Source organism: Oncorhynchus mykiss, chromosome 8 (assembly GCF_013265735.2).
Source record: "Oncorhynchus mykiss isolate Arlee chromosome 8, USDA_OmykA_1.1, whole genome shotgun sequence".
Lineage (NCBI taxonomy): Eukaryota > Metazoa > Chordata > Actinopteri > Salmoniformes > Salmonidae > Oncorhynchus > Oncorhynchus mykiss.
This window is the reverse complement of record NC_048572.1, coordinates 80,752,595-80,763,718: the sequence shown is the minus strand read 5'-3', so window position 1 is coordinate 80,763,718 and position 11,124 is coordinate 80,752,595. Positions and strand designations below refer to the sequence as shown.

At 45.8% G+C, this 11,124-nt stretch overlaps 1 protein-coding gene across 1 annotated transcript; it reads left to right on the top strand.

Moving 5' to 3' along the window:
• The first annotated feature begins 994 nt into the window (after positions 1-994).
• LOC110530750 (ras-related protein Rap-2b) lies at positions 995-3,204 on the top strand. The gene has a single exon (XM_021614003.2). The coding sequence runs from the start codon at positions 1,300-1,302 to the stop codon at positions 1,846-1,848; it is 549 nt and encodes a 182-aa protein (XP_021469678.1). The 5' UTR covers positions 995-1,299; the 3' UTR covers positions 1,849-3,204.
• Positions 3,205-11,124: the final 7,920 nt, after the last annotated feature.

Genomic DNA, 11,124 nt, shown 5'->3' with positions numbered 1-11,124 from the left:
CAGTGAGATATACCTGCTGGAGCGCGTGCTACGGGTGGGTGTTGTTATCATGACCAGTGAGCTGAGATAAGGCGGAGCTTTACCTAGCAAAGACTTATAGATGACCTGGAGCCAGTGGGTCTGGCGAAAGAGTAAAGCCCTAGTTTATGGTGATGTTTGTTAAAAGTAATGGATGCCTTGAGAAAATGGCATATTTCATTCAGTCATAGATTTCATAAAGAATATGTCTATAATAAACATACTGTAGGCTCCAACCTACAGTACCAGTCAACATTTTGGACACACCCACTCATTCAAGGGTTGTTCTTTATTTATTTTTTAACATTTTTTTTTACATTGTAGAATAATAGTGAAGACATCAAAACTATGAAATAACACATATGGAATCATGTAGTAACCCAAAAAGTGTTAAACAAATCCAAATATATTTTATATTTGAGATTCTTCAAAGTAGCCACCCTTTGCCTTGATGACAGCTTTGCACAATCTTGGCATTCTCTCAACCAGCTTCATGAGGTAGTCACCTCATGATTACCTCATGTTCCCAAAAATCATTCAAATCGATTTTCCCCCTGTCGTAGCCCCCAGAGTTTCCATTTTTTTTTAATGTACTGAAGTCGGAAGTTGGAGATTTCCAAGTTCCTTATTGTTTTGAATGCGGCACCACTTGTCTTGAAAGCACCAAGACACAAGTTTGTCACCCGCTTTCAATGGGCAACATTCAGTTGAATATTAATAGCCTTTGCTTTACTGTAATATTACTAAAGCTAGGCCTATAAATTATAAGCCTCCTGATATCAACCTCATCATATAAGATAAGTATTGTGGGGACATTCCCTGGACAACACACTTCAAGGCGTCTTGTAACAGTATTTTGTTACAAAGAGCACGGGTCACCTGACTGACACAAGAGTGAGTGACTAATATTTGTATTGAGTAACGTTTTGGGTGACTGCCCCTTTACGAAAACGGAAGTAAGCCTTGGCTCGTGACGTTAGTTGCCTTGCGCCGAGAAACAGTGGGCAGGAAACGACAGGCAGAGAAAGACTTGTTCACGCGTTCCGACACCATGGCACAGTACAAATAACCGAAAATGTGCTCCACGTTATATTACTAATGTTCGGGAACGGCCACAGTCTTCGGCTTCTTAGCAAGACGTTTGGAGACGTTCCTCGAAAGCTTTTCCGCCGAGGGATTTGACAAGTCCCACCCGTGAAAGGTGTCTGCGGTCTAAACACATCGGGCGGACCGCGGGTGGGAAGAGGATTCGTAGAGAAGGGCTGTCTGCTTTCTGGAGCCATGAGGGAGTATAAAGTGGTTGTGTTGGGCTCGGGCGGCGTGGGTAAATCAGCATTGACGGTCCAGTTTGTGACGGGATCCTTCATTGAGAAATACGACCCCACAATAGAGGATTTCTACCGAAAGGAGATCGAGGTGGACTCGTCGCCCTCTGTTCTGGAGATACTGGACACGGCCGGGACCGAACAGTTCGCCTCCATGCGAGACCTGTACATCAAAAACGGGCAGGGGTTTATTTTGGTCTACAGTCTGGTCAACCAGCAGAGCTTCCAAGACATCAAGGCATTGAGGGATCAAATCATCCGAGTGAAAAGATACGAAAGAGTGCCAATGGTATTGGTTGGAAACAAGGTGGACTTGGAAGGCGAGAGGGAGGTCTCTTCCGGGGAAGGCAAGGCGCTGGCTCAGGAGTGGAATTGCCCGTTTATGGAAACTTCTGCAAAAAATAAAGGCTTGGTCGACGAACTGTTCGCAGAAATCGTGAGACAGATGAACTATTATTCTTTACCCAGCGGTGGAGATCGCTGTTGTTCTTGCGTGCTTCTCTAAGAAAACATGTTTCGTGCAGCTGTGAGTGTTTCATCTATGTGAAAACCATCAAACAAGCCCTATTTTGATAACTTGTTAACAAAATGATACGGTCTCTTTTTTTTTGTGATTAGGCGGCGGTCAATATAGAAAGCTGCCCACTGTTGTATTATCGCACACACCATCGAGGATGACAACATTCGATATTGATATAGCCTAAAAAGTCTTTACATGACAAAGTACTTGAATGTTTAAGTTTTTAGTTAAATATCAAACAGCTTTGTATTTGACACTTCTCTGGAAACGTGCCTCGATGGGAATGTCTTATTGTGAAACCTAAGAGAGACACTGTTGCTTTGTTTTGCTATGATAATGTTATGTGGGGATTGATTACTGTTGAGTTGTACTTTTTCACGTCTTCTGGGCAGGAGAGATGGATTGATTGAAGGACTCCCCCCTCTGCTGAACAGGGAGGGTCTGCTTTCTGTGGATTCTGCTGGGCTCAAGGAACATTTGCCCCCCCAAACAAAAATAATAATTGGGAACTCCCTGCAAAAGCTCTTTTTTTTTGGTTCAGTGTCAAATAAACCCCATATGCCAGTCAGTAAACCAGCACTGTTCACTGGAATTAGCTTAAACCTGAGCATCCTGTTCAAATAAGACTAAACATAACAAATAGCTTGAACATCAAGCTGTGGTACATTACCTGTTGAAAAAAAGCCTACTCAAGACATGGGGCGTATTCATTACGCAGATTCTGTTGCAAAACGGAAGAAAACGGGGGTGACCTTGCTTACATTTGGTTCTTGAACGGTTTCCATAATGAATACGCCCCTGGAATGTGGTGGTTTGTGGTTTTTCTTTGGGACTGGTGATGATGTTGGATTGAATACAAAACTTGCACTTCCCTTGCCAGTGTCACTCTTTACACAAACAAGGACCGTACAGATGTTACTGACATGACATGGAGAATACGCATGACTGGACCCCATGTCAAGTGCCTTCCTGAGAATTACACTTGTCTCCATGTGCCAACCAAGGAGCCCTCTAATCACAACAGGACTTTACAGTTTCAGTTTGATTTCAGTTGGGCTCATAGTGTTACTTTTTGTATTTTTCAGAGAGGAAGTTGAGGTGTAGACCCCCCCCCCCCCCCCACACACACACTGGTACTAATTCACAGAGAATATGAACCCAAGCAGATTTATGCTGTGGGGTTCAGAGAAAAGTAAGCCATGTTTGTGTTTTAATTTTACATTTTTATGATTACTTTCTGAAATGTGAAATCCTGATTCAATTGTAATTTTGACCTCAAGTCTATTACTACCCACCTGTCTGGTTTGGAGGACTTTTCAATACAAAAGGCATTTTCTGCAATGTTTTGGTGTGTGCTCTTCATTCTGTTGGTGTGATTGCGTGGGTGTGGGCTCTTCATTCTGTTGGTGTGAATGCGTGGGTGTGGGCTCTTCATTCTGTTGGTGTGATTGCGTGGGTGTGGGCTCTTCATTCTGTTGGTGTGATTGCGTGGGTGTGGGCTCTTCATTCTGTTGGTGTGATTGCGTGGGTGTGTGCTCTTCATTCTGTTGGTGTGATTGCGTGGGTGTGTGCTCTTCATTCTGTTGGTGTGATTGCGTGGTTGTGGGCTCTTCATTCTGTTGGTGTGATTGCGTGGGTGTGGGCTCTTCATTCTGTTGGTGTGATTGCGTGGGTGTGTGCCCTTCATTCTGTTGGTGTGGGTGTGTGCTCTTCATTCTGTTGGTGTGATTGCGTGGGTGTGGGCTCTTCATTCCGTTGGTGTGATTGCGTGGGTGTGTGCTCTATACTTGAATGTGTAGTCGTTGGCTTATTAAGGCTGTAGGTCCTGTGTGGCTCAGTTGGTAGAGCATGGTGCTTACAACACCAGGGTTGTGGGTTTGATTCCCATGAGGGCCCAGTATGAAAAATAGTGTTAAAATGTATGCATTCTTTACTATAAGTTGCTCTGGATAAATTACTAAAATGTGCAGGCCTAGTACATCTATTGGCCTTACTGTTGCATCATATGTCAGGCCCAGGCCTGGCTCCTATTGGACCTCTGGTTTTTCAGGCCCTCTACAAACATCAACCAGGAACCCTATCTCACACATGTTGATCTCTTAACACCGTTTTGAAACGTGTTCCTGTTTTCTTTGTCAATGGTTGAACATGAACACACCTTTTCTGTGATGTAGTCGAGCAACACTGAAGGGCACCAGTTTAGAAGGGTTTTTTGGTCCCTCCAGCTGTTAGAGTAGAGGGCATGCTGGGTACACTGGGTATAGTTGACGAGTGCTGCTTCCTGTCACATGGTTTCTGGATATAGGCAGTCAGAAGGGGACAGAGGGGGCTTTCTGTGTCTTCAGCCAAGCCCAATCAGCAGACAGACAGATGTTTGTAACCATGTGTGAGAGAGAGATGGAGTGGCATGAGTACTGGAAACAACCAGCAGACGGTGAAAATTAGATGTCATGGGGTGTTTGAATGAAGCAGAGAGAGGGTGAAATTAGATGTGTTGGGGTGTTTGAATGAAGCAGAGAGAGGGTGGAATTAGATGTGTTGGGGTGTTTGAATGAAGCAGAGAGAGGGTGGAATTAGGTGTGTTGGGGTGTTTGAATGAAGCAGAGAGAGGGTGGAATTAGATGTGTTGGTGTGTTTGAATGAGGCAGAGAGAGGGTGGAATTAGATGTGTTGGGGTGTTTGAATAAAGCAGAGAGAGGGTGGAATTAGATGTGTTAGGGTGTTTGAATGAAGCAGAGAGAGGGTGGAATTAGATGTGTTAGGGTGTTTGAATGAGGCAGCAGACAGGGGGAAAATGATGTGTTGGGGTGTTGTGTTTGAAAAAGCAGAGAAAGATGGCTTCTCTTGGAAGGGCCGAGTCTGTTTGGGGCTGGTATGTATGTCCATAAAATGACCAGTCACAGCTTTATAATGGGAAGACATTCCATACATCATGGTAAATGTGGCGGGGGAAGGGAGAGGAAGTAAACTTCGCTGTGGTGGAATGGACGAGGAAGAATTGAATGACAGTATCCTGCACACTACCAGGGAGATTCCAGTGTGTGCGTGTGCACACCTTATGGATGTTGAGGTGTGTGTGTGTGTGTATTAATGTCAGTAAGCGTGTGTGTGTGGGAGAGGGCGAGACGGAGGGAGAGGGCGAGAGAGCGAATGACAGAGGTGTGAGGGCAGGAAAGAACATTATCCCAATATCTATTCTTTACAAGACTGTTCCACCAGGTGGCAGGTAGCCTAGTGGTTAGAGCGTTGGGTCAGTAACCGATCGGTTGCAAGATCAGCTCCCTGAGCTGACAAGGTAAAAATCTGTCGTTCTGCCCCTGAACAAGGCAGTTAACCCACAGTTCCTAGGCCGTCATTGAAAGTAAGAATTTGTTCTTAACTGACTTGCCTGGTTAAATAAAAATAGGTTGAACAGCAGCTAACGTGGTTTACTTCCCTTCTGCCTTGAGGGTTCTAGTCATCATCACAGAGGTTCTGCTTCCTTGGTGAACTCAGTGACCCTTGACAGTCAGACTAACGCACTGTGACGTGCCCTACGTCTACCAATGCAACCTTTTTCAGAGAAATCACACAAAGATAAGGTTCCAGTTTTAAAATGGAGGATGTTTGAGGCTGTCTGGGACCATATTGTTAGGCCTAGTCATTCACTTAAAGGACCAATCAGCAGTTGAGACTACAACAAAGTGGACACCCCACCTCTGTTTTGGTAAAAAGCTGAGGGATGGGATAGGAGAATTGTAGCTAAAACTCTCAATTTCATAGAAAGAGCTTTGGATACAAGGACTGACCATCCCAAATGATAGTTTTAACTATGTTTTGAGGATGAAGTGTGTTTGTTTAAAACAAGCTTATATTTTGGGTTCTGACGAAGTGTGACAGTTGAACTAAGCTTTTTCCAGAATCAATGGGTATAAATCATTGATTTATTAGTCCAGAAATGGATGTAGCGACTGTAGATTAGCCCTTTTAATGGGGTAGGATACGTAATACAATTTTCAATAGAATCAATCAGAAACCTTTCTTACCATTCCTGAAATGAAATGGATATGTCGCCCAAACAAAGGCAACGGCAGTATGAGTGTACCGTCACCTACGTATGTTATGATTAGATTGGAAGAAGCTTCTGGTAATACCTCAGAATATGGAGCTCATTGATAGCTATAAAGCTTTGTGTTTCTGATTCTTTGTCCAGTCAGTGCAGAATCCGTGTGTGAGATCTGTGTGAGACATCATGATTTATGCAAAACCTTTGAAGAATACAGTGAATTGTACAGCTCAAATTAATATTCACCACAGAAAATCTCTAGGGAAACCAGGTCTGGTTTAGTATACAATAGTCGGACCTGGGGATCCCTGAGGAGGGAGGGAGAGGGAGGAAGACACAGACAGGCAGACAGACAGGCAGACAGAGAGACACAGACAGACAGACAGATACATTTCGGAGAAATAGTTACTGTATGCAGAGTAAGTGTTGTCTAAATGGTTTAGTTGTTGCTGTGAACAGATGTACGATCAGCTGGATCAACCCATTGAAACAGTGATACTATGTTTAACTCTGTGGGGAAACTTGTCACGGTCGTCATGACGAGGAGACCAAGGCGCAGCGTGATTGGAACACATTCTTCTTTTATTTAACGAAGAACACTAAACAAACTAACAAAACGCTATAAACAACTAGTGCTGACATGCAACTACACATAGACAATAGCCCACAAAACCAAAGTTGCAACCTAAATCGGATCCCCAATCAGAGACAACAATAAACAGCTGTCTCTGATTGGGAACCAATTCAGGCCACCATAGACCTACATATACCTAGACATACTAAAACCCCATAGATATAGAAAAACTCCTAGACAAGACTAAAAACACACATACCACCCTCGTCACACCCTGACCTAACCAAAATAATAAAGAAAACAAAGATAACCAAGGTCAGGGCGTGACAAAACTGGTTTGGCCATATAGATCTTACTGTGTGTATGCAGACAGTACATTCATGCATCTTTGTATGTTTTTGTGCGTTTGCAAGCCATGACTAAACGGGATGCATGTGTGTGTATAATACTGTGACGTGGTCCTGTATAGGTAAGGTGGGATCCCTTTGAGGAATGATGATGGATCCTAGAAGGGTGAAATACAATGGCGGTTTGCTTATTGACAGGTACACTAATAATCAGTTCCAACTGCTCACACACACTGTAATACTTAGCCTGGCCAGGTGGAGAGGCCATTAGGCCAAAAATCTCTCAGGTACACAGCCTGACCCATAAGGTGATCTCACGTAAGGTTGGAGATGCTTTAGCCATGGGGTAACCATGGTAACCTTTTGTCCTTCATCCTTTAGCCTTGGTCGTGCACATTAGGGCAAAATACAACCGAAAATGTTTTAAAACGTTTTGCAAAGGGAGGTTTTCTTATTGGACAGGAACAGGTAGTCCCTCCCCGTTTGTCTGTTTTCTTCCGTTTGGTGCCTAATGAGCAGGACCCTGGCCCTGCATCATATTGTCTTAGTGTGCTGGTGTGTCGCAACAGTTCCTCTTTGAGGGAAGTTGTCACAGTCTCACTTCTGCAGTGAAGGGAATCAATCAGTGCCACAGTGTGATCCGTGAGATATAGAGCTATATCTTTTACTCTTCACTTACCCTCAAAGTGAACGTGAAAGTAGGGATATTTTGAGAGTTGAAGTCAACCCTTACAGATACACATTGTCTCTACACAGTGTGTTGAATCCAAAGTGAAAGCTCACTCTGTTTTGGAAGATGGAACATGTTGAAATGACTATTCAAAACAAAACACAGGAAGGAGGGGTGATGTCCTTGTTGGCTTGCGGTACATCAGATGTCTCACTGACCCCTGACCCTTTGTAATCTCATTTGGGGCCGAGAGACCAGCCGATCGTATGACACTAACTTCGTTGCCATGGTTATTTATCTCCACTCAGTATGTAGTTCTACTGTTCAGTCAGCCGGGCCTGTGAGTGAGAGAGCGATTAGCAGACAGATCCTGATATTTTCCCACCGAGGACATCCATGCTGTCATTGGCTCTATTAATGTAGTAGTTAAGTGAACCCCGAACCCTCCCTCAGCCCCCCCATCCCAAATACAACTCCTGAACCCTCCCCCACCCACCCCCATCCCAAATACAACCCCCGAACCCCTCCCTCAGCCTCTCCCCCAACCCAAATACAACCCCCAACCCCTCCCTCAGCCCCCCATCTCTAATTACAACCCCCAACCCCTCCCTCAGCTTCTCCCCCCATCCCCAAGTACCCCCCTGTTGCTTCCCAGATACCCCAGAGTTATTAAGCATCTAACCCATATGGACACAGAGAGATTATTACCCCCAACATAAACAACACATACGTCCATACAGGAGGAGGCTGGTGGGAGGAGCTATAGGTGGAAGGGCTCGTTGTAATGTCTGGAATGGAGTTCATGGAACGGAGGCAAACACATCAAACGTATAAAACCATGTTTGACTCACTCCATATATTCCAGACAGTACAATGAGCCTGTCCTCCTTCAGCTCCTCTTACACACACACACACACACACACACACACACACACACACACACACACACACACACACACACACACACACACCATTGTCTCTTCCGGCGCCGACAGAGATGGCCGCCTGGCTTCGCGTTCCTAGGAAACTATGCAGTTTTTTGTTTTTTTACGTGTTATTTCTTACATTAGTACCCCAGGTCATCTTAGGTTTCATTACATACAGTCGAGAAGAACTACTGAATATAAGATCAGCATCAACTCACCATCAGTACGACCAAGAATATGTTTTTCGCGACGCGGATCCTGTGTTCTGCCTTACAAACAGGACAACGGAGTGGATCCTATGCAGCGACCCAAAAAAACGACTCCGAAAGAGAGGGAAACGAGGCGGTCTTCTGGTCAGACTCCGGAGACGGGCACAGCGCGCACCACTCCCTAGCATTCTTCTTGCCAATGTCCAGTCTCTTGACAACAAGGTTGATGAAATCCGAGCAAGGGTAGCATTCCAGAGGGACATCAGAGACTGTAACGTTCTTTGCTTCACGGAAACGTGGCTTACTGGAGAGACGCAATCCGAAGCGGTGCAGCCAACAGGTTTCTCCACGCATCGCGCAGACAGGAAAAAACATCTTTCTGGTAAAAAGAGGGGCGGGGGCGTATGCCTTATGACTAACGTGACATGGTGCGATGAAAGAAACATACAGGAACTCAAATCCTTCTGTTCACCTGATTTAGAATTCCTCACAATCAAATGTAGACCGCATTATCTACCAAGAGAATTCTCTTCGATTATAATCACAGCCGTATATATCCCCCCCCAAGCAGACACATCGATGGCTCTGAACGAACTTTATTTAACTCTCTGCAAACTGGAAACAATTTATCCGGAGGCTGCATTCATTGTAGCTGGGGATTTTAACAAGGCTAATCTGAAAACAAGACTCCCCAAATTTTATCAGCATATCGATTGCGCAACCAGGGGAGGAAAGACCTTGGACCATTGTTACTCTAACTTCCGCGACGCATATAAGGCCCTGCCCCGCCCCCCTTTCGGAAAAGCTGACCACGACTCCATTTTGTTGATCCCTGCCTACAGACAGAAACTAAAACAAGAGGCTCCCACGCTGAGGTCTGTCCAACGCTGGTCCGACCAAGCTGACTCCACACTCCAAGACTGCTTCCATCACGTGGACTGGGAGATGTTTCGTATTGCGTCAGATAACAACATTGACGAATACGCTGATTCGGTGTGCGAGTTCATTAGAACGTGCGTTGAAGATGTCGTTCCCATAGCAACGATTAAAACATTCCCTAACCAGAAACCGTGGATTGATGGCAGCATTCGTGTGAAACTGAAAGCGCGAACCACTGCTTTTAATCAGGGCAAGGTGTCTGGTAACATGACCGAATACAAACAGTGCAGCTATTCCCTCCGCAAGGCTATCAAACAAGCTAAGCGCCAGTACAGAGACAAAGTAGAATCTCAATTCAACGGCTCAGACACAAGAGGCATGTGGCAGGGTCTACAGTCAATCACGGACTACAGGAAGAAACCCAGCCCAGTCACGGACCAGGATGTCTTGCTCCCAGGCAGACTAAATAACTTTTTTGCCCGCTTTGAGGACAATACAGTGCCACTGACACGGCCTGCAACGAAAACATGCGGTCTCTCCTTCACTGCAGCCGAGGTGAGTAAGACATTTAAACGTGTTAACCCTCGCAAGGCTGCAGGCCCAGATGGCATCCCCAGCCGCGCCCTCAGAGCATGCGCAGACCAGCTGGCCGGTGTGTTTACGGACATATTCAATCAATCCCTATACCAGTCTGCTGTTCCCACATGCTTCAAGAGGGCCACCATTGTTCCTGTTCCCAAGAAAGCTAAGGTAACTGAGCTAAATGACTACCGCCCCGTAGCACTCACATCCGTCATCATGAAGTGCTTTGAGAGACTAGTCAAGGACCATATCACCTCCACCCTACCTGACACCCTAGACCCACTCCAATTTGCTTACCGCCCAAATAGGTCCACAGACGATGCAATCTCAACCACACTGCACACTGCCCTAACCCATCTGGACAAGAGGAATACCTATGTGAGAATGCTGTTCATCGACTACAGCTCGGCATTCAACACCATAGTACCCTCCAAGCTCGTCATCAAGCTCGAGACCCTGGGTCTCGACCCCGCCCTGTGCAACTGGGTACTGGACTTCCTGACGGGCCGCCCCCAGGTGGTGAGGGTAGGCAACAACATCTCCTCCCCGCTGATCCTCAACACTGGGGCCCCACAAGGTTGCGTTCTGAGCCCTCTCCTGTACTCCCTGTTCACCCACGACTGCGTGGCCACGCACGCCTCCAACTCAATCATCAAGTTTGCGGACGACACAACAGTGGTAGGCTTGATTACCAACAACGATGAGACGGCCTACAGGGAGGAGGTGAGGGCCCTCGGAGTGTGGTGTCAGGAAAACAACCTCACACTCAACGTCAACAAAACTAAGGAGATGATTGTGGACTTCAGGAAACAGCAGAGGGAACACCCCCCTATCCACATCGATGGAACAGTAGTGGAGAGGGTAGCAAGTTTTAAGTTCCTCGGCATACACATCACAGACAAAGTGAATTGGTCCACTCACACAGACAGCATCGTGAAGAAGGCGCAGCAGCGCCTCTTCAACCTCAGGAGGCTGAAGAAATTCGGCTTGTCACCAAAAGCACTCACAAACTTCTACAGATGCACAATC